At 58.2% G+C, this 22,976-nt stretch overlaps 2 protein-coding genes across 6 annotated transcripts in view; one reads left to right on the top strand and one right to left on the bottom strand.

The window, feature by feature from the left end:
- Positions 1-4,352: 4,352 nt before the first annotated feature.
- TGIF2 (TGFB induced factor homeobox 2) lies at positions 4,353-8,491 on the top strand. Its single transcript, XM_059480982.1, has 2 exons — positions 4,353-4,568; positions 7,958-8,491. The coding sequence occupies exons 1-2, from the start codon at positions 4,368-4,370 to the stop codon at positions 8,489-8,491; spliced, it is 735 nt and encodes a 244-aa protein (XP_059336965.1). The 5' UTR covers positions 4,353-4,367.
- Positions 8,492-12,661: 4,170 nt separating this feature from the next.
- Positions 12,662-22,976, bottom strand: part of DLGAP4 (DLG associated protein 4) — a 62,106-nt gene continuing 51,791 nt past the window's right edge. For all 5 annotated transcript variants that reach the window (XM_059480706.1, XM_059480707.1, XM_059480708.1 and 2 more), the window contains 6 exons: positions 21,122-21,483; positions 19,738-19,829; positions 18,903-19,309; positions 17,018-17,109; positions 15,347-15,499; positions 12,662-14,284 (listed from right to left, as the gene is read on the bottom strand). In XM_059480706.1, the coding sequence (XP_059336689.1) occupies positions 14,069-14,284; positions 15,347-15,499; positions 17,018-17,109; positions 18,903-19,309; positions 19,738-19,829; positions 21,122-21,483 (1,322 nt within the window). In that variant the 3' untranslated portion in view covers positions 12,662-14,068. The remainder of the gene's footprint in view (positions 14,285-15,346; positions 15,500-17,017; positions 17,110-18,902; positions 19,310-19,737; positions 19,830-21,121; positions 21,484-22,976) is intronic.

Raw genomic sequence — 22,976 nt, 5'->3', positions numbered from 1 at the left:
GTGCCACAGCTCAGCCCGGGGCTGTCAGAGCTGCTGCCCCAAGCAGCTGCCAAAATTGCTGGGTCTGAGCTGCCTCTCCGCTGCTGGGGCTGTGGTGGCACCGTGGGACTTCAACCCTGAGGCAGCAAAGCAGAACAAATTTGTTATTGGACACTGAGGTATTTATGGGAAGAGTAAATAAACTTACTCCACTGGCACAGGTTTCCCAGAGCAGCTGTGGCTGCCCCACCTCTGGAAGTGTCCAAGGCCAGGCTGGGCAGGGCTTGGAGCAGCCTGGGTGGGATAGGGAAGGTGTCCCTGCCCATGGCAGGGGGAGGAATGAAATGGGCTTTAACATCCCCTCCAACCCAAACCATTCTGGGATTTGATCAATCTGTGAAACTCCAAAACTGTCTGGGCTCACGTGAACCTCATGGAGCTCAGCCAGGCCAAGGGCAAGGTCCTGCACCTGGGTCAGCCCCAGCAGAGCACAGGCTGGGAATGGCTGTGTGGGGAGCAGCCCTGGGACAAGGACTTGGGGGTGCTGCTGGTGACAAACTGGATGTGACCCGGCCATGGGCACTGGCAGCCCAGGAAGTCCCCTGTCCTTGGGCTGCATCAGAAACAGCAGAGGCAGCAGCAGGACCTGACCTGACTCGTTCCAAAGGTATCAAATAGCAGCAAAATAAAGACATTAATTTCAGAAATGTTCACTTGGGGCAGGGGGACACCAAGTTAGGGGAACCTTTTGGCCAGTCTAGCAGAGCTGCAGAGCTGTTCCCAGTTCAGCAGCGTCTCCTGAGCTCAGAGGGCCCCTCCTTTGGGTCACTCTGTGCCCGAGGCCCCCGGGGCTGTCCCTGGCCCCGTCCCCTCTGCAGCCTCCCCCTGGCTTTTCATGCCCAGGGATGAGATGCCCTGAGCCTGCTCTGCTCCAGGCTGGGCAGTGCCAGCTCTCTCAGCCTCTCCTCATGGCAGAGACGCTGCAGTCCCTCCATCAGCTTCATGGCCCTGTGCTGGACTCTGTCCAGTCTGTCCCTGTGTCCCGTCCTGGGCAGCCCAGCTCTGGGCCTGCTCTGTGGCACTCCCAGGGCAGCCCAGGACCCCCTGACCCCCGTGTTTGCTTTTCTCAGTGCTCTCAGCAGTGCTGTGAGCTCCTGGTGTCCCCACACTCCTTGTGCCATGTCCAGAGATGTGAATCAGAGGAACCTCAGAGAGGGAGAGGGTACAGCAGTGCCTGCTGAGAGGGTCTGTCCTGCCCTACGGCCTCCAGGAAGGAACCAGAGCAGAGCTTCCCAAGGGAAGGGGCAGAGGAGATGCAGGGGCTGCAGTGCCCAGGACAGGGGCTCCAGCTGCATCCCAGCTCCCAGGACCAGGGGTTGTTTTTCCTGCTGGGGGATTCCAGCCTGCAGCAGGTCCAGTGGCCCTGAGCAGGGAGCAGGGCCTGCTGCTGGAGCAGTGGCCCCAGGGGCAGGGTGGCAGCAAACAGCCAGCACAGCCAACCACAAATCCAATTTGCCTTGCTGAAAATGCAGATTGAAGATCAGAGAGTGGGCAGAGGATGGAGAGAGTCCGGTCCGGGAAGTGTCCATACCTGTGAGGCTGGCTGGGGATTCCAGCATCCCCCTGGGGTGCCAAACATCCCCCTGGGAATTCCAGCTTCCCCTGGGAGTTCCAGCTTCCCCTGGGAGTTCCAGCTTCCCCTGGGAGCTCCAGCTTCCCCGGGATTTCCAGCATTACCCTGGGGCTCCCAGAATCCCTCTGGGTTTCCAGCATTCCCCCTCAGGCTCTCGTTGGTCGATTGTTGCTCAAATTGCTGAAGTTTAGCAGTATTATCATGTCAATGGGCCCGGGCAGGCTCAGCACGACAAGCTCGGAGTGGGAAGGGCAGGGAGATGCTCCTCAGCCCCTTCCCTGGCCCCTCATCCCCGAGGCTCCTCAGTCCCCATCAGCCGGGGGCTCTCCGGGATGCCAGGCTGGGCTTGCCCAGGGATTCGGGCTCCTCCCATCAGGCACCCGATGGGATTTTTCCAAAGTTGTTCCACAGGGAGCACAGACAGGTGGAGGGACCCGGGGGTGGCTCACGGCCCAGCCCGGGGGGGTGCTGAGCTCAGGGACCGGGTCATGGAAGGTTTAGAAGCAACAAAATAAGTGATTTAAGGAGTTCTCCTTTTTCTTTTGCCATTTTATCCCTTATGCCCAGGGCTGGTGGGGAGAGGTGGGGCAGGACCCGCTGAGGTTTGGGGGCTGTGCCCCAGCAGCACACAGGCCCTGGCGGTGCCCAAGACAGGGGAGGGACATCCCCAAAGGGACATCCCCAGGAGATGCCCCCCAGGACAGGGGCTCTGGGCTGGCTGCAGGGCAGGGCTCCCATGGTGGCACTTTGTCCATCATGGGCACTGGGATGTGGCACCACCGCTCAGAGCAGCTCCTCTCTCTTCTTCCCACTGATGAAGGCGCTGCTCCAGGGGACCCCTGATGGACCCATCCCCTTGGGCTCCACGGAGCTCCTGGCAGAGGGTGACAATGCTACCCAGCCCCACAGCACACAGGGCACACAGCTGGGCTGGGGGAGTCTCATGCTCCTCACACCCTGGACCAGCAGCACATAAACGGAGCAATTTGGTCTCCAAAACCCCAAAGGTGACCTTGGGCTGTGCTGTGGTCAGGGAGAGGCACAGGGAGAGCAGAAAGGCTTCCAGAGACCCTGGCCAGCCTGATGGCCATGGCCCAGCAAGGGCTCCACCTGGTTCCTTCTCAGTCACCACCTTTGCTTGGAGACACCTTCCTCTGGCTCAGGAGCAGTGATGTGCTGGGCTTCTGATTTCCCATCTGGTAAAGACAAAACGAGGCACTAGTGGAACTTCAAGGTGCTCTGAGGTCCCCAGGGTTGTCACCCACACCTGCCCCTGCAGCTCCTGTCCTTGTCCCTGTCCCCTGCCCACAGACACCGGTAACCCCTGGGGCCCAGCTGCAGCATTCAGCCAGGGGAAGGAACTTGTGCGAGCCTTGTGGGGCACCCCTGCGTGGGTGTCCCAGGGTGGGAGTTCCAAAGGGGGTGTCCCAGGGTGGGGGCTCCAAAGGGGGTGTCCCTGCTGGGTGTCCCCAGGGCTGGCTGTCCCCACGTGGGTGCCGTGCGTGGCTGGGCCCCCGTGCGGGTGCAGCTCCGCGGGGCCGGGCGGCCGCGGGGGCTCCGGGGCTCGCTCTGTCCCTGCCCCCTCCGCCGGGGGCCGTGTCCGGCAGCGGGGCCGAGCCCAGGGCTGCGCCGGCGCCAGGTACGGGCCGGGGCTCGGCGGGGCGGGGGGGCTCGGCGGGGCCGGGGGGCCCCGGTGCCCGGTGACAGCCGGGGGCGGGCGGGCCGGGGCCGGGGGCGGGGGGCCCGGCGAGTTCCTGCCTCCTCGGGAACAAAGGGAACTCTGTCTCGGCATCTGTCACCGCCGCCCACCCAAAACTTTCCGCCGCGCCCGGCTGCCCGTCCGCCGCCGCGGGACGGCCCCGCACCGGCCCCGGCACCGAGACCCCGGCGCGGCTCATGCGAGCGCCCAGGCGGCGGCGGCGGCCCGGGGGTGAGCGCAAAGATGGATCCCGGGGGGCGCGGGGGGAGCCTTTGTGCGGGACGGAGCGGGACGGGCCGCGCCGGCGCTTCCCGAAGTTTGCGGGAGCTGCGGCCGCGGGTCCCGCCCGGCCCCGCCGGAGTCACGGCGGAGTTTGCCCGCCCGGGGACGGCTCGGGGCCGGCGGCGGAGCGCGGGGGCCGCTCTCCGGCTCTCCGGCCGCTCTCCGGCCGCTCTGTGCCCCCGCCGCCCGGGGGGTTCGGCCGCCGCTGCCCCGCTTTGTGTGGGCGGCCCCGGCCCCTCGCCGCCTGTTGCGGCCGGAGGGGCGGCGGGGCCCGGCCCCAGAGCCCCGCTCCGCCGAGCCCCGGCCCGTGACAGCCGCCCCCGCCTCCATCCCCGCCGCACAATGACCCCGCGTGGTTCCTCTCCCACTCTCCAGCTCCGGCCTCTTTCTCCTGCTGAGATTGTTTTTGTTTTTAACTTCCCCTCCTCCACCCTACCCCACGCTTGATTCCCCCCCCCCCCCCCCCCCCCCGTTGCGGTGCCCCCCGAAGCCCGAGTGCCCCCGAGCCCCTGCGGGCGCTGCGATCCCCCGCACCCCCGGGGCTCTGCTCGGTGCCCCCGTTGTCCCGCCGGTGCCCGTCGTTTGTGTCCCCCCCCCGGGGGTCTCTGCCCCGGGATTCCCCCTCGGGCGGGCCCGGAGGGGGTGAGACCCCCGCTGGAGGCGGGGGGAGGTCGGTGGGAGGCCCCTTCCCCTCCCCCGGCCGGACACCGCCTGGAGCTCCCTCCGGTTCCCTCGCCAGGCTCCAGCCAGGGCGGCCCCGCGGGCAGCTCCACCATGTCGGACAGTGACCCGGGGGACGAGGACGGCGCCACATCCCCTGACCCCTCGCAGTGCAAGAGGAAGAGAAGGGGCAACCTCCCCAAGGAGTCGGTGAAGATCCTGCGGGACTGGCTGTACGAGCACCGCTTCAACGCCTACCCCTCGGAGCAGGAGAAGCTCAGCCTCTCGGGGCAGACCAGCCTCTCCGTGCTGCAGGTACGAGCCGGCCCCGCCCGCGGGGACACCGCTGGGGACACTGCCATGGGGACACTGCCGTGGGGACACTGCCATGCTGGGGACACTGCCATACTGGGGACGCTGCCATGCTGGGGACATTGCCATGGGGACACTGCCATGGGGACACTGCCATGCTGGGGACACTGCCGTGGGGACACTGCCACGCTGGGGACACTGCCATGGGGACACTGCCATGCGGTGTGGGACAGCAGAACCCCACCGAGGATCCCAAAGGTCTGGGCAGGCTGGGATCGTTCGCCAGGGAAGGGCAGAAAGGAAGCCAGGGAAGGGATGTTTGGGAAGGAAAGGCACCTGTGTGAAGGGAGGGTGTTTCCTGGGACAGTGAGCCCTGGGAGCAGCTGTGCTGGAGCTGGAAGGTGGAGGGGCTGGAGTGGGGACAGGCTGGATGCTGTCAGTCAGAGCTGCACAGGTGGGAGGGTTTTGGGGGCTGCCTCTTTATCCTGTTCCCCTGGACACCCCCAGCAGGATGAGCACCCCCTGCACACAGAGGGTGCAGAGGACAGCCCTGGGGTGGGCAAGGCCAGGAGTTGGACTTGATGATCTCTGTGGATCCCTTCCAGCTGAGGATATTCTGTGATTTTAGCCAGAAGGGAGAGGCTGGGCTGCACTTGGAGTGCCCTGGGCTGGCAGGCCAGTCCCAGTTACACCAGCTGCATTAAGGGGAGCCCTGTCCAGGAGTCCCCCTGTCCTGCTCCCAGCTGTGGGCTGGTGTTCTCCATGTGGCACAGGGGGGGTGCCCAGGCAGGAGCCCTGGGCAGCAGTGGGGGTGAGCAGTGCTTGTCCTTCCCACTCTGCTGTGGTCCCTGCTGTGTTTGGGGTGTCTGGGGGGGCCTGCCCAGCTGCTGGCCCTGTGCCCTGGGCCCGTGCCCCTCTCCCAGCCTGACAGGGTGTGGGGTGCTCTCTGCTCTCTGGGCTGCAGTGGGTGCAGGCAGCAGGCAGGGCCGGTGGGTTTGCTCCTCTGCTGGAGCTTCCTCTGTACCTCTGGCTCCTCTCCCTGTGGCTCAGCACAGTCCTGGCCAGCTGTCCCAGCCCAGACAGCGAGTGTGGGCAGGGCTGTCTGCCTGCCCGGTCCCTGGGCAGCAGGGCAAGCCTGCCCTTTCCCTTTTGTGTGTTTCTGTGGGTGCTGGCTGTGCCCCAGAGCCGTGTCCAGCAGCTGCTCGGGGACAGCCTGGAGCCCCTGGCTGGGCTTGGGGCTCAGTCAGGGACAGGCCTGGCCCATGGCAGCTGGGCTGGTGCTGGCCCGGGTTGGCCTGGCAGTGCCTGGCACACCCCCCCAGGGCTTGGGGGCACTGGCAGTGCCTGGCACACCCCCCCCAGGGCTCGGGGGTGCCTGGCTCTCAGTGCCCGGAGCCCCTGGGACCCAGCAGGGGCTGGCACACGGGTGGGCTCTGTTGAGGTGTGGCCCTGCTGGGTGCAAGCTGCTGTTTGGCCCAGGTGACCCCAGAGCCAGCGTGTGCCCCCTGTACCCGCTATGCAGGGGTCCCAGCCCCATGGCATCCCCAGTGCCAGCCTGAGGGGCTGCAGCAGCAACCCCTGGGGTTCCCTCTGCCTGCTGGGGGGAGGCGTGGGACACCCCATGGTCTGGCTGTGGGGTTCAGTCCGTGATGCTGATCTGGCCCCTCTGGCCCAGGGCTCTGCCACAGCCACTGGCCAACCCCCCCAGTTGTTTCTTTGTGCCCCCCTGGCTGCTCCAGTGGCCTGGGGAGCTGGAGCTGTGCACAGCAGCCAGGGATCAGGAGGAGCAGGAAGCCCTGTGCCTCCCTTGCAGGAATTCCAGCACTAGCAAAGTGGCACCTGCTCCCACTGAGGCTTCCCGGACAGCAGCAGCTTTCCCAGCCTGTGCCCTGCTGTGGCATCAGGGGACTGATACTGCCCAAAGGGACAGAGCAGGGCGTGCTGGTGGGAGGAAAAGGGAGGGACTGAACCCAATGAGCTGCTTCAGAGCCAGAGCATGTCCCAGCTCTGTGACAGTGCCTGCTGTCACAGTGGCTGTGTGTCCCCATTTCCGTGCCCTGTTCCCCAATGGGAAGTGAATGCTGGAAGCAGCATGGTGGTGGGGACAGGCTGGATTTTGGGGATTCTCAGCACTGAGGAGTTGGGCTTTTTCTTGGGAGTCCACTTCTTTAGCTGGGGATCACAGTGGTGGATTGGCCAGGATTGTGTCAAAGGGACCCAGCTAAGGCCTGCAAGGGAGGGGGTTTGGAACAGAAGAGGGAGTAAGACTGGTGTGTTTGAGAGTTTTAATGCCAAATATTGTCATAAAGAAAAAAAACGACACCTGAGGTCTTGCTGTGGTTGAAGTTGTGGCAAGTTCTCTCTCCTTGGGGGAAATATTTTCCATAGCTGTTGATTTAGGAAAGATCAGACTTTTTTCCCCCCTTGATTTAATCTAATTGTTTTCTAGGAAGAAGGCAGTTATTTAAATGCAGCATTTTATATAAAGATGCTGAAACAATTCATGGCCAAGGCTCAATAATGGCAAAGGGCTGCCAGACGTGCAGCCTTCATGCTGTGCAGTTTGGGAGAGCCTTTAGCATGAGTTGTGACCCTGCTTGTGGGCAGAGGCACGGGAAGGTGTCTGCTGTCCCTGTCAGGGGCTGAGGGGCTGCAGCTCCATCACCTGATGGCTTCTAGGGTTTTCCATCTGTGCTGCTCTCCTGCCATCCATCTGCTCTGGCAGCCTCAGTGCTCCTGTTCGGGTTGGCAGCAGTGTGGAAACAGGGCTGAGCTCCAGGATGGGGCACCTGGAGAAGGAAAACCTGTCCCCAGGCTGGGGACCTGCAGGGTGGGCTCTGGGCTGGCTCTGTGCAATGCCATGGGCTCTGGCTGGGGCTGTGCTGTACCTGCAGCCGGGGTCTCTGGCACGGCACCGAGCCCCTCCTGCCTTAGGGCGATACTGCCGAGCCCGCCCAGCCCCGGGGCTCGGGCACGGCTGCTGTGCCGGGGGACTCGGCCGGGGCAGCGCGGGCTGGGCCCGTTCCCGGCTGCCATGGAGAGCGGGCACGGCCCCGAGCGGGGCTGGCAGGGCCGGGGCAGCCGGGCCAGGGCCGGGGAGGAAGGGGCTGCCCCAGGCGGGCGGTGCCGGGCAGGAAGCAGCCGGTGCTGGGGTTTCCGTGGGTGCCAGCGCCGGCTGTGCCTCTCCGGAGCCGCTCGGGAAGGGGTGCAGGGCTGAGGGGGCCTGGGGGAGTCCGGCTGTGCGGGAGCCGCTGCTGCTGCTCTGGGGGGGGCCGCTGCTGCTGTGAGGGAGCTGCTGCTGCTGCTGCTCTGGGGGGGCCGCTGCTGCTCTGGGGGGGCCGCTGCTGCTGCTCTGCAGGCCTGGCTGACCCCGCCGCCCTCTCTCCTCGCAGATCTGTAACTGGTTCATCAACGCGCGGCGGCGGCTGCTCCCCGACATGCTGCGCAAGGACGGCAAGGACCCCAACCAGTTCACCATCTCCCGCCGCGGGGGCAAGGCCGGGGACGCGGCCGTGCCGCGGGGCGCTGCCGCCGGCCCGGGGCTGCTCGTGGTGCCGCCCGCGGGCGCCTCCAAGGTCCTGTCCATGTCGGTGTGCCCGCGGGTGCTGTGCCAGCCGGCGCGGGCGCTGGCCGTGGTGAGCGCCCACAGCCCCGAGTGGGAGAAGCCGCCCGGGCCCGAGGCCAGGGCGGGCCCCGGCAGCAGCAGCACCCTGACCCTGCTGGCGCGGGCCGAGGCGGGCAGCCCCACACCCGGACTCTTCAACACGCCGCCCCCGACGCCCCCCGAGCTCTTCGGGGACGACTTCAGCAGCTTCCAGCTGCTGGTGGAGGTGGCCCTGCAGAAGGCGGCCGAGCTGGAGCGGCAGCGGCAGGGGGCGCAGCTGCCCCTGGCTCCGCACGCCGAGCCTCCCGGAGCCCCCAAATAACCCGGGCCGGGTCCCGCAGGGTGCCCTGTCCGGGGCTCCGACCCTCCCGCCTCTGCCTCGTCCCCACGGCCCGTCCAGGAGCGGCTCCTGCTCCCGGGGGCTCCGGTGACTCTCGGCAGCCGGGGCGGCAGAGGAAGGCCGGTCCCACCCCGCCATCCTCCCCGGAGATGCCCCGGCTGCCGAGCGCGGTGCCCGGTGTGTGCCCGAGCCCGGCGCTGGCCGTGCCCTGTCCCTGCCGGGCACTGAGCTCCCCTGGAAAACCTGCTGACCTCCTCCTCTCCTGCCAACAAGGGTCCAGCCAGCGCCGTTTGTCAGGGAGACAGAGAGAACCTGGGTTTTTAATGCCAGTGTAAGGACTGTGGCTGAAGAGCTTTGTCTCCCAAATCTCCGATCCTTTCTCCCTGCCACCCTTCCCCCCCGGCCCCCCTTTTGTTTTTGGGGGCTTTTCTGTTTCCTGGTGCTGGCCAGGGGGCCTGCCTCGCCCAGGGAAGGGCAAAGGACAGATGAACTGGAAACATGGAGTCTGTGGCATTTTATAATGGAAAAAATAGGACTCTCCTCTTCCTTTTTAGGTTGTTCTGGATGCTGCCAGTAGAAATCTCTATGATGCTGTTTAGCAAGTTTTTTGTTGAAACATTTTCCCTTTAATTGTGATTTATTACATGATTATTACTTTTTTAAAATTTTTTTTTAATCTGTAAGCATTTCCACACCTTCCCCGCGCTCCCCTCGCGTTCATGCCGAATGTGTGCACGCTGTGCCCGGAGCCGTGAGCGCAAGCCCGGGCAGAGCTGAGACTGTGAATTTTGTACCCGATTTCATTTCCTTTTTTATTTTATTTTATTCTATTTTTTCTTCCATAAAACCTTTGGAAAGAGGCGTGGTGCGGGCACGGCCACGTGCGTCCTGCAAGTGCAGCGCGGGGCTGCAGGCAGGGGCGGGCGGAGGCCGGAGATGTCGCTCCCTGTCCCCTCCCCTCGCAGCGCGGCTGTGCGGTGCTGGGGACCTCTAGTGACAAACTGGGGTCAGCTGGGACGGCCGGGCCTGCGGGGACCGGGGCAGCTCCTGGGCTCCGGGGCAGTTCTTGGGCAGCTCCTGGCCGGGTGTCGCTGCTGTCCCCCGCGCTGTCCCGGGCCCTGGGGGAGCTGGGTTGTTCAGTGACTGTACCCGGCCCGGGCAGCGCCGATCCCCTCGGTAATTCCCGAGCCAGATGAGGTGATGGATCACTGGAGGGGGTAAAGCCGCAGGATTGGGAGCTCTGCAGGGCAGGGGGAGAGCACCGAGGGGGAGGAAGGGGCTGGAAGGGAAAAGGACTGATTTGGGGGACTGGTGTGTTCCCACCCATCATTTCTTCAGAGGAAGGTGCTAGGGAGGGGCTGCTGTGGGAAGGTTTGCCAAAAGTATCACCTTGGGCAGGTGCCCTGTGCAGTTCTGGGGGTGCCCATCGTGTGCCTCTCACTCCCACCTCCATTTCTATACCCAGCCTTTGTTTCCCTTTGTCTCCTTCCCAGGGAAAGTCCTCAGTTTTGGGACTCTCACCTTGTCACCCGCTGCAGCTCTGTCCCTTGCCCTGGGGGAGGGAGAGGCTCTTTGGCCTCCTGCTCTTGCCCCAGTCAAACCCCAGTGGTTTCCTGTGCCTGTGCCAGGGGCTGGTGCTGCTGCCCTGGGAGGGACCAGAGAGTTGGGAGGGCAGGAGTTATAACAAACTACTGTAAATATCTTTTTGTTTGTTTTTCTATTGTCAAATAAAAGTTTTTTAGTTTTGGTTGTTATTTTTAAATATGAGCTGTGTGTCAGAATGAGATGTGTCCTTTGTGGGTGCCTCACTTGGTTCTCCACTCCCGGGAGGAACCCCTGGGCCACCCTGGAAGAGCACCCAGGTGTCCCCCACTGTCCATGGGCTTTGTGCTTGGGGTGAGGGATGTGGGAATGTGGGATGGGGCACATTCCCATGGGGAGTGGGGGGCTGGAGCCAGAGCAGGGCCTGCGTACTTCCCAGGATGGTTTGGGCCGGAAAGACCGTGAAGACCATTTAGGCACAGCCCCCTGCCATGGGCAGGGACACGTTCCACTACCCAGGGTGCTCCAAGCCCTGTCCAGCCTGGCCTTTGATCCCTCCAGGGATGGGGCAGCCACAGCTTCTCTGGGTAACCTGTGCCAGGGCCTGCCCACCCTCACAGCAAGGAATTTCTTCCCAATATCCTTGATCTCTGACAATGTGAAGCCATTCCCATCCCTTGCCCCCAGAGTGTTCCCTTCTCCAGGCTGAACACTCCCAGCTCTCCCAGCCTTTCCTACTTCCCAAACTACTCCGCCACTGCCAACCCCGCCTAAAACCCCACACGAGTGGGTGAGACCCCGGAACCCTCCCTCGCAGTGCTCTCCCTGGCTGGGGCGGGGCTGTGCCCACAACGGCGCAGGCAGCGGGGATCGCTGAGCACCCCTGAGGGTCCGGGGGCCCCTGTGCATCCCCGAGGATCCGGCACCGCTGTGCACCCCCGAGCACCCCCAAGGGTCCCGGGACCGCTGTGCCTGCCGAGGGTCCCCAGCCCCGCGGTTGTGCCGGAGGCAGCGCGACCCCCGCGCATGGACGGAGCCGGGAGCCGTCCTGAGGTGGCCCCGGGACAGGCGCGGTCCCGCTCCGGGCCGGGGCCGGGCCGAGCCGGTGCCGCGGGGCATTCCCGGTGGTTCCCGGGGATTGGGCCCCGCGCGGTACGGGCTGGGCCCGGGGAAGACGCGGGAAGAGCGGGGAGCGGCTACAGGCGCGCCGGAGCGCGGGGCCGAGACGGGACACGGACACGGACAGGGGACACGGACACGGGACAGGGACCCCGGACAGGGACACGGACACAGTCACGGGACGGGGACACGGGACAGGGACTCAGCCAGGCACGGCGCCCTCCTGCCCGAGCACAGCACAGAACATAAGGAGGCCACGCCCACCGCTCCCTCAAGCCCCGCCCTCTCCCAGCAGCCTCACGGTCATTCGCCGCCGCAGCAGGTACTGTGCTGTGATTGGTTGATAAGGCCCGGAAGTACTGTGACACACGGCCTCTCCCCTTGTATCCACTGGGGGCGGCCATTTTGTTTCACCCGCCATCTTATGGCAGGGCGCAGCCATTTTGTTAACGTCACGCCGCGCTGTGATTGGCAGGCAGCCATCTCGTGACACCACCATCCCCACGTGATCTCAGGCAGCCCCGTGATTGGCTGCCCTTGTCCTTTGGGCTCGAAACAGGTGGATTCAAGGAGTGGGCATGAAATTATTTACAAAAGGGGTGTTAAATATCTGCAACAAATAATTCCCAGATTTAAAAAAGGTGTGTCTAAATACGTATAACACGTTTTTGTGCACGTGTTACACATATTTATATATATATGCATATAGAAGCATGTAACTCTACCTCTGTATTTGTATATGTATTTTAATACATGTAGGGGAATTTAAAATATTGTATTAATTATAAGATACAAAACCATATTAAAATTATTTTTTTCATCTTTATAAATTCACTTACATGTTAAAATATATGCACATATATTGCATATATACAAATGCATGTTATGCATATATACAAATCCATGTTATATAAGAATATAAATATTATGAGCAAGCCCAGCCCAGGGCAGCAAGAAGAGCTTGACCACTCCATGAGCAGCAGCAGAGAAAAGTAAATGATAAAATAAATAAATTAACTCCTACATCTACTTGGTGCTCCCTGTTTCTCTGCCAGGGATTCCTAAAGCTGCATCCTCCCCAAAACCCAACAGTGCAACCCAACAAAGTCTCTGCTCCCACAGAATCTTTAGGTTTGAGAAAGGCCTCCAAGAGGAGTCCCAGCTGCTGCCAAACCCTGCCATGGCCACGCACCACCAGGTGCCACCTGCACAGACCCTTCCAACACCTCCAGGGCTGGGGACTGTCCCCCTGCCCTGGGCAGCCCTGACCACATTTTCCATGAAGGACTTTCCCCCAGTATCCAATGTAACCCCCCCCCAGAGCAACCTGAGGCTGCTTGCACTTGTCCCCTGAGAGCAGAGCCTGACCCCCACCTCCAGCCCAATCTGAATCCCAGCACAGCCAAGCTTTGGGAATTCTATGGCTGAGGGCAGAGACCTCAGAGCAGCGTTCATGGACAGCCCCAGACAGCACACAATGGGCAGCAGGCATCGTTCAGGATTTCACTTTTATTTATTTTTTGCCTTCTGGATCACCAAAACTCTCACTGAAACCACTGGGATTCCACCTCCACCCCCATGACAGTAGCACACAATCTCCCAACTTGTTCAAACGTGTGAAGAGGAAAAAAAAAAAAAATCCCCAGCAAGATCCCTCAGGATGGGACAAAAACCTTCTGTGTGAGAGGGTGGCAAAGAATCAGGGGGTGGCAGCTCTGGCTCCGAGGAGCCAGACCAGAAAGGAGACCTACAAAGGGGAAGAAAAAATGGGCTAAAAAATATTTAGCAATCCTTCCTCTACCCAGAGAGCAGGGAGATAAGGAAAAAATAGTCATCTGCTTACACACAGGGTATATATTTTTACACACACTTGGACACACATCTAGATATAGTACATGTAAAAATATATGCTATACATCTGCCCACCCCCGCGGTGGCATGGGCAGGATCCGTGTGTAGGAATTACTATACAGGTACTACTAAGTGTATATGTGCATATGTACACCCTCCTGTCTCCTCCTGGACACGCTGACCCCACAGCCCCCGCTGCAGCAGCTCCTCTCTCCACCAGCCAGCCAAGGACAGCGGTGTGGGAAGGGGAAGAGGAGGAAAACCATAGTGCTGTGCTCGTGCTCTGTGCTCCTTCAGCTCCGCTCCGGAGCGGGTTCCGGCTCTCGGGGTCCCCTGCGCCAGGTTTATTGCACATTTTGCTCTGGGCTGCATTTCAACCCCACATTCCACAGCCCCGGCGTCCTCTCCCTCCAACAAGCTGAAGATGGGGCCCCCTGTGCCCGTCCTCCCCCAGCCCAGCACCCCCATCCCAGGAACACAAAGCCCAGCGGGCTGCTGGCTGGAGAGGGCAGCAGGGATGACACACCACAGGTGCTCTCTGCGGGGACAGGGGGGTCCGGACACGGGAACCGAAACCATGCAAAGGGTGGGGAACGGGAGCAGGAGGAGGGAAAAATAAAGGATGAGAAGGGCAGAACAGATCTGAGGAGGAGGAAGAACACAGCATGGCAAGTGCTCGAGGCTTCGTGTTTTCTTGTCCTCTTCTTGTAAACAAGCTAGTAATTCTCATGAGATAGAACAAGTAAAAAGACTGAAGTTCCAAGTCGAGGGGCTGGAGTTCCCAGGAGTCTGTCCAGTCCATTCAGCAACACCACAGCTGGGGAGAAAACGAGGGGCATTTTTTCTTTTTTTTTTAATTTTTTTTTGTTTGTATTTTTTTTTGTTAAAATCTTCATTACTTAAAGCTGAGAGAGAAAAAAGCCAACTCAAGAGCCCTTTTCAAGGATGGCTCATTGTCTCTAGACTGAATAAATCACACAGGTTTCAAGAGAACCTTTTTTTCCCATTTAATGACTTATAAAAGCCACGGGCTGGCCGTGGCTGGGCTCAGAGGCGGGTCTGGGCCTCGGGGACGTAGATCTCGATGCTGTCGGCGCTCTCGGTGGCCGAGTTCTGCCGCACGGAGGCCGCGCGCTTGGCCGCCATCAGCCGCTTCCGCGCCTCCTGCCGCTGCTTGTCCGAGTCGGAGCCTTTGTCCCGGCCCAGCTGTGATTTGGACTTGGCTGGCTTCTTTGGCACTGGAGGCGGTGGCTTTTTCTCTTCCTTTAGGGAGACAGGAAGGAAAAACCCACACCTGATACAAACGTGCGTGGCTGGGCGCCGGCTCAGCCCCGGGGGATGGGGATGGCGCTGGGCAGAGCAGCTCTGCAGCCAGACACCCCTCAGATCAACTGCCCCGTTTCTACAAGGAGCCATTTTGCATTTCACAGAATCACAGAATGTCCTGCATGGGAAGGCACCCACAACAATCATGGAATCACAGAATGGTCTGGGTTGGAAGATCACCCAGTGCCACCCCCTGCCATGGCAGGGACACCCTCCTCTAGACCGTGTCCAACCTGGCCTTGGACATTTCCTGGGATGGAAGTCCACAACCCAGGGGCTGATGATCCAAAACCAGGATCATCAAGTCCAACCCCTGCACGGACACCTGCAGGACACCCTGTGCCTGAGAGCAGTGTCCCAACCCTCCTGGAGCTCTGGCAACCTGGGGCTGTGCCCATTCCCCAGGGAGCCTGGGCAGTGCCAGCACCCTCTGGGGGAGAATCTTTTCCTGTTATCCAGCCTAACCCTCCCCTCCATGCAGCTTCCATGGTACAGGGTTCCTCTGGAGTGGCCTGGAGTTCAGAGATTGTCTGGTTCAGCTGCAGCTCAGAGCTCAGCACAGGCAGCAAGAAGACATAACTTCACGTGGAACTGCAAAATTTTAATAAGCCACTGTGCCCTGAGTCACAGTCCTCCCTACCCTTACTGGCAGAGCCAGGACCCCACCTCTCCTGCATTTTTCAAAGGTTCAACTTGCTTTTCACATTACTTGGGCACAAAGATAGTTAAATCCATCTACACAGTGCTAGGAATAGTTGAGGCCCCTGCACCACTGTCCACCACTCTGGGCTCTCTCACCACCTTTTCCCCTTGCACAAAACTGTTCCCACTATTACTCAAGAGGAATGAATGGCCTTGGTGCCTTATGAGGCTGTGAGAAGACAAGTGCAGGATGGCAAAAGCCCTTGGGAGCATCTGTTTGCAGACAAAAGCAGACCTCAGGTACCCCAAATGTGTAGAACAAGGTGCTGTGGCCACTCCCCAGTGCCCCTCACTCACCTTTCTCTCCGGTGTCTCTGCCAATTGCCAGCTATTAGCTTTGAGGTGGTACAGCTCGTCAAACTTCATGCTGATGTCTTCAATGGACAGCTGGAGGAGATCCCAAAATCCAGCCAAGTCCTGGGCTGTGGGTCTGGGATTGGCATTAGGGTTCTACAAGGGGAGAAGCATTAAAAACCCCATTTCAGAACGAACACACCCAGCAGAACAGCATGAATAGCACCTTCACCTCTTCTATGTCTGCCTGCAACCAAACTCAGTGAGGAGCCACAGGAGACACCAGCCCTGACCATGGACACACAAAGCCATCATTTACAGCGCAAATAACTTCTGCCAAGCTCAGGAAGCAAGTCCTGACTCCTTGTAAGCACTCCTCCTTACAGCAGAGTAATCCTGAACCTGACACCCAGTGCTGGCACTAACCCCTCAGCAGGAACCTCCAACAGGAGGTGCCCAGCATGGCAATCAGAGTGACAACACTGAGACCCCCATCTCAGGGGGGAAATAATGGAAATGGATACCCAGCTCCGATGCTTGGATGTGCAGCACTCCAAGGAGCCAAACTGAGCTTTCATGAGCAAAATTACTTTGCTACATTTCTGCCCAAAACAACCTGAAAGCATCAGTACTTCTCAGGCTGGGTTGAAAAATTTTAAGGAGCTTAAGTTTCTTCCAAGAATAGGATTTTCCCAGTTCCCAGACAGCTGAACCACCACCACAGACCCTGGAAAGCATGGGATCAGATCCAAGCAGCTCATACAAAGCTCTGCTGGTGCTGCTGCTCAGCTGGGATCAGCACTTTACCCCCTCCTGCTCAAGTCTCTCCAAGATTATTTTACATGTAAAGAGGAATTCACCCCCGAGGAAGTTTGCAAAATCCCTATTACCATAAAGCTCGAGGGGAAAACTAAACCACAGATTCCATCAATGCCCATTAGCCAGGTCAGCTTTGAGCAAGGGCAAAGCCCTGCATTCCCTTTCAGAGATCAATTCCAGTGGCCTGGGGACAGTGGCACCAGCCACACACGCAAAGGGAGCATGTGTGGTCAAGAGCAGACCTTTCAAACAGTCCCCCCTATCCAGCCCAGCCTCAGGGGTTTTCCTCAAAAAGCCCTTCAGAAGCAGGAGGCACCTCTGTGTGACCGTGGTCACAAGGGTTTTCAGGATGAGAGAGAGACGAAAATGTTGATTCCATGATCAGAGGCTTGATTTGTTATTTTATGATATATATATTACATTATGACTATACTAAAAAGAATAGAAAGAAAAAGTTCTCAGAAGGCTAGCTAAGCTAAGAATAAAAAAGAATGAATAACAAAGATCTGTGTCTCAGACAGAGAGCAAGAGCAGCTCTGCTATGAGTGGTCAGTAAATCCAAACATCCACACGAGACCAATCACGGATCCACCTGTTGCATTCCACAGCAGCAGATAACCATTGTTTACATTTGGTTGCTAAAACTGCAGCTTCTCACAAGGAAAAATCTTAAAGGATTTTTCACAAAAGATGTCTGCAACACCTCTGTGCTAACCCAGCCTTCCCCAGCTGGCACTGCAGGCTGTGGCTTTGTTTCCACAGGGACTGCAGCCTATTAACACTGACCAAGTCCTTGTAGTGCTGTTCAGAGAGAGGCATCCTCTCAGAAACCAGGAAAAAGAGATCCATACTCACCAAGTTTTGCTCACAGAGGCCGTGGAATTGCTGGAACTTCTGTGACATTAGTAACTGTGCACTGCCCACTGCACTCAGGACTTTTCCTAAGACTGTGAGGGACAAAAAAAAGAAAAAAAAAGAAAGTAAATAAAAAGACCTGAATTGAACAGACTGTTAATTGTAGCAATGAGCCCCAGCATTTCTGGAGCAAACACTGGAGTCATCAGAAAAGGAATTTCAGATATCCTCAAGGCACCAACTGCTCTCACAAGATGTTTTGCAACTACATTTGTCTGCCATTGCTCTTTCTGGCAGGCCAAACACAGACCTGGCTGAGGACATTACAATATCCAAGCTGGCAGGAGCTCCTCAAACTGCCCTCAGCCCTTCAGAGAACCACCAGCACCACCTCAGCCAAGTCTGCTGGCACCTGCTTAGATCCCAGGCTGCTCTCCCAGCCCTGTCCAGGGGAAAGGTGACAAAGGTGACACAGGGACCACTCTCCAGCCTCCCTGTACCAGCAGGGATTAACACACAGGCCAGGGCTTTTAACACCCAGGACTTTATGCTGCTCTTAATGGGTTTTCCAAGCAGCCTCTGGGCATAGACATGTTCCTCTGCTCATGAGAGGAAACACAGTGTGGGCTTTTCCCTCCCAGAGGCAGGTTCAGAGCCCCACGTGCCTGCAAGCTGCATCACCAACAGGGACCACTGAGTCCTGCTCTGCTGCTGCCCCTGAGCCTGCCCAGCAGATCCTGCCTGGGTGAGCACACCCTGGGCTCTCCAACCCACCAAGGCTGTGGTGACACAACCAGCAGCCTGCTCCTGGCATACATAACAGTGCCATGCAACTGCTCCTGGCACACAGAACAGTGCCATGCAGCTGCTCCTGGCACACAGAACAGTGCCATGCAGGTCTCACTGCCTTTCCTTGCCACAGGTCAAGCCAGACCAGCCCCAAGGCAGGGAGATTCCCTGCCAGGCAGCACCTCAGGGAATCAGATTAGGGATTAGCTCAGCAGTGACAGTGAGCTAAAACTGAGCCTCACCTTTGCTTCACCTTTCTCAGGTTTTAAAAACATCAGAACCAAGCTCCACACAAAGATCCTGCCTTTTGCAGCCTTGACACCCACTCCTGTCACTCTGCATGCACCAGAGGCATGATTCCCACTGCAAAAAGCCCAGGGGTTTTGCCAAGGCGTTTGAAAATAGAGGAACAAGCCTAGCTGGGACTGAACCCCATAAAATCAACGGGCCTCTTGCTCCCTGTCCCATGCTTTTGGTGTACCCAGCAGAAATTCAGAGGCTTTCCCATGTGAGGAAAGCTGTTCTTTGCTTTAACGACCAGTTCATCAAGTGAACTGAGCAAACAGGCTCCAAAGTTGTGTTCCTTCTGCCCCACTGCCAGCTAAGGTCTCCCCCCTACCTGTTTGACAGTAATGGGTGAGGCAGGGAGATATCCCACAGTCTCCTTGAAAGCTTTTTCCATTTGACCTTTTTTAAGATTAAATCCATTTAAGCTTTTAGCAGTTTTGAGTGGTCAGAAGCCACACCATGCCCTGTACATCTTTCATGCTGCATCACAGCATTACGTTGTACTCCATTTGCTACAGGAAGCTACATTACCCTTTCCAAGGAAAAAGCATTCCTCATCTCATTCTCATCTTCATGCTTTGGCTCTGGGGGCTGTCAGCAATTTCAGAATGGTTTGGAAGGGAAGGGACCTTCGAGCTCATCTCATTCCATGGGCAAGGACACCTTTCACTAGACCAGGCTGCTCCAAGCCCTGTTCAACCTGGCCTCGGACACTTCCAGGGATGGGGCAGCCACAATTTAACCGACCCAATACCCAAATCCAGCCCCTCCTTGAGGGAGGAGCTGCCGGGCGGGTGCCCCCACCCACCTTCCTCAGAGAGATTGTTCTCTTTGGTCTCCTGGTCCATCTGGCGGCACCAGCCCTCCAGGCGCTCGGTCTCTGCCTGCAGCAGCTTCAGGAACCAGAAGCCGTCCCGCCGGCAGGGCCCCGCCTGCGCCGGCTCCGACGGCGACGTGGAGGAGCTCTCGAGCCAGGGGTCAGGAGGAGGGAGAGAGGAAGGCTCCAGGGCCGGGTCGTTGTTTTCTCCATAGGAGAGGTTTCTCTTAATCTGTGAGGGCTTGGCTGGTTGCCTGGTGGAGGCATCAACACCAACGGAGTTGTGCTGGGGGCACTCAGCGAGGCTTCTCTCAGATGATTTACAGCTGGAGTTATTGGGCTCCTGCGTGTCAGAGTCTGTGTCCTGTTTGGAGGACATGCTGCGGGAGTGGCTGTTCCTGCAGGGATCAAAAGCCATCGTTCAATAGCAGGGCTCAGCCTGGCTGGCCTTCCACACTGACACCAAAATCCATGGGCACAGCAGAGCCCCCCTGCCCCTCCTCACACACAGACACACCACACACTCACACACAATTACAAGGTTGCCTGCTTACTGCAGCCGGCCCTTCAGATGAGAGCCTGACGCATGACTATAATTACAGCTTGGAATTTTTTAATTTTTGATTTAATTTCAAGCTCCCATTGATTTGGCTGTTAGAGAACAAATGCTTTTTGCAGCGGGTGTGCACTGTGGAGGAAGAGCTCTCCGTGGGCCCCATTCAACATCACTCACTGGCACAAAGCAGGGCAGAAGGTCTAAGCACAAGTGGGGGAGGCACAATTTAAAAGAAAAGGAAACCGCACAAGTTGTGTGTGTCTCACTTACCGCCACTCGTCCTCTACCTGTACCCCGATGGACTGGAATTTGGTGGCTGGTGGAGGAGGCTCCTCTTTTGCCACTGGCTGAAGGCAGTCAACCTTATTGAACAAAAAAATACAGACAAAGACAGAAGAACTTGTGGCTGCAATCCACGTTAATAGAGCAGGAGTGTGCACACACAGAGCATGCTGACACCACATGGGAGGGCTGGCTAAGGACGGGCATGAGGCACCTGCCCAGCTCTGCTCCCACCTCAGGAGCAGACACAGGGCTGTATCCTGCCAGGCTGCTATGCCAGGAGCCCAGGGCTCTGCATGGCTGGGGCAGTGTCCCTGTGCCACTCCACACAGTCAGGGACCATGGCATCCAAGGGAGCACAGCAAGGTGATTGAGACTGACAGCAAAGCCTCTCTCCCAGGGATTGACACCCTCCATGGCTCTGGATAAGAGGGTTAGAAGGTTTTAGGAAAGAAATCCAGGTGACTTAAGAACCAGCTCAGAAAAGGAAAAGCAGTGGAAGGCAGTCAGCCTCTCCAGTGGGTTTCCCTCCCCTCACTGCCCTTCAGGTGCTCTGTTCCAGCAGCCTTGCTGAGAGCCCTTCCCTGTCACCTGTACTGAGCTGGCCTTGCTGTAAAGCTGATGGAGAACTTGTTCAGCACACACAGGACAGCTCAAAGCTCAGATTCTGCACTTGGAGCTGCCCAAGTTCCCCTCTGCTGGTAATCAGCACCTGGGAGAGAACCAGAGCTCACAGCCACCTGTGACTGAGAAACCTGTCCCAGAGGGGAGCACAGGCCCAGAGGATGCATTCTGCTGACTAAAGCAATAATTTACACTACTCACTGGGCTCTCATTTCACTGCTTTATCCACAGCTCTTTCCCATCTATTTCCACAGTTAAATGCTTCCAGCAAGGGAAACATCAACCTCCTGGGAACACGGGGTAGCAAGGAATTGCACCCTCCTGCAGCCCTGGGACCATTTGGCACTGCAGCAGCCCTTCCCACATGGACACCAAGCAGAAGGGCCCACCTCTCAGGGGAGAACTGTCCCTACAACCAGATGGACAAGAAGCAGAATGACTGGAAGCAACACAGAGTACAGGGCACAGGCAGACCAGCAGCAAAAGGCCTCTTCAGAGGGACTCACCCAGTTAACACAGCCCCTCTGCTCTAGAAAACATTTCAAATTTGTACTAAAAGAGCTTAGTCCTTTCTGGGCTGTTAAGGGAAAGTGCTACTGTCTCTCACCCTGGGAACACAGGCAAGGCAGGGAGTGTCCCTTGCTATTCTAAGTGAGCTCAGATGCACACCCAGTCACAGCAAAGGCACATGCTAAATGGATGGGGCAAGGACATTCCTTGGGACAAAGGAGAACAAACTATTCCATACTTGTATTCCTATAGATGATAGCTTTCTTTTGGGGATATTCTCCACTTTAGGCTCTTCGTTAGTCAGAGTCCCTTTGTCACTTTTCAAAGTTGCATTTTTCTGAGGTAACTCTGGAGTGTCTCTGGCTGCAGTCACGACGCTGCCCCTGGTGACGCTGGGTGTCCTGGTGCTGTCCAAGCTGTCTGAGGAATTGCTGAGCCCCGACTGGCTGGTGACCTCACTCTTGTGGTCCTGGCTGTCCAGGTAGGTGTCCTGGGCTGACTCAGTGCTGCTCTGCACAGTGACAGAGATGAAGGGCTTGGACGTGGTCCGAGGTGGGACTGGAGGTGGAGTCTTTTTATATGCCACTAGGCATGATGAACCTGCAGGGACGGAGGGGGACAACAGAGAAGGCAGGAGACAGGTTGGAGGGAAAGAGATACAGTGGAAGAGAGAGAAAAAGCAGGTCAGTCACGACATCCAAGAGGAGCCTCCGAGCAGCAGCTGGAGGCAGAGGTGCAGAACCAGCCCACAGGCAGCAGCTCACGCTGGGGACCCACACCAAAGCATAGGGGAAGCCAAGGCAGAGCCAGAGCTAGCTTGCAAAAGAAGTCAAAAGGAATACCATGATGTGTGGAAATGGAGAAGAGGGATAGAAAAGCCTCCCAAGAATGCTACAGGGCTTGGCAGGTGTAAGGCTCCACAGTAGGGAAATATTCTTTGGCTAAACCCTATGTTTTAGTGTCCTAGTACAGCCAAGTGTCTCAGCTCTTTGTCCCATCAGTTGACGAGTTTCAATGTCTGGATCAGGGTGATGGTTTTTCCTATAAAAATGGAAAGAATCCATAAAATTTGTTAGATGTTGATGGCAGGAACACACATTTGAAGCCCCTGACAAGCCCAAATGCTCCATGCCAGAAGAAAAGGCATTATCTGGATGCAACAGCCCAAGAGTGGCGAGGCTGCTACTCCATGGCCCCAGATCCAAGTGGCAGCAAGGCTGGGGACGTGTGCCCAGCAGATACAGAACACACATATCCCACCTGTAGGGATAGATACATGGCTGGCTGCACAAACCCAGACAGCAGCCACAGCCCCAGCCTGCTCCTGTGTCTGGCTAGCCAGGATGGAAGCCCACCAGTGAAAATACATGTAAAATACAAGTAAAATCCATGTGGATGCTGCAGCAGCCATGTTTAGGTTCTCAGTCTGCCCAGGATATACAGGCCCCAGAGGCCACAGTCCCACTGCAGGTGCTGTGCATGCAGGACAGGCTGCACTGGGCAGGGCAGGGCATGGCCAAACACACACCTGACCCCCTTTCCCCTCCTACCCCTGCACTCAGTCCTCCCCAAGTCACCAGACTCCCTTTCTTATCCTACCTCCAATCCTTATCCTACCACTAGACTCATCCCTCCTGCCATTAAGTCCTGTGCAATCCCAAACTGCTTTTCCCTGCACCCCATAACACATCCCAGCCCTTGCCAGCAGCCTCCTTAGTCCCAGAGCTCTGCAGTCACTCCCCACTCCACACCACTGCCAGCAGAGCCAGAGGCAGTTTTGAGCATCCCTGGGAGCCACATTCCCTGTGGGGCAGTCAGAGCTGCCCCAGGAGCCACACTGACACTCTGTGGACTCACACATCCCACTATTTACCATATTAAGAGCTAAAGCTCCACTTCAAAGAAGGACCTAAAAGGGAGGAATTACAGAGGAGGAGATCTGTGTTTCCAGCAGGGTTTCTGTGCCCAGAGATGCTGAGCAGCACCATAATGGCGCTGCTGGCAGAGGAGAAGTGAGAGGCCTGTGCAGGGCTGCCAACCCTGCTGCCTCCAGCCTGCATCTGCACAGGAGCTCAGAGAGCACCCAATGCATC

Source organism: Ammospiza nelsoni, chromosome 12 (genome assembly GCF_027579445.1).
Source record: "Ammospiza nelsoni isolate bAmmNel1 chromosome 12, bAmmNel1.pri, whole genome shotgun sequence".
Classification (NCBI taxonomy): domain Eukaryota; kingdom Metazoa; phylum Chordata; class Aves; order Passeriformes; family Passerellidae; genus Ammospiza; species Ammospiza nelsoni.
Note: the sequence above shows the minus strand (reverse complement) of the source record. Positions and strands in the feature narration are given on the sequence as shown.

Excerpts from the sequence above, each read along its gene's own strand:
- TGIF2 (XM_059480982.1), top strand. The coding sequence starts at position 4,368 with ATGTCGGACAGTGACCCGGGGGACGAGGACGGCGCCACATCCCCTGAC. Across the intron at positions 4,569-7,957 it reads CCAGCCTCTCCGTGCTGCAG|ATCTGTAACTGGTTCATCAA; the intron begins GTACGAGCCGGC and ends CTCTCCTCGCAG.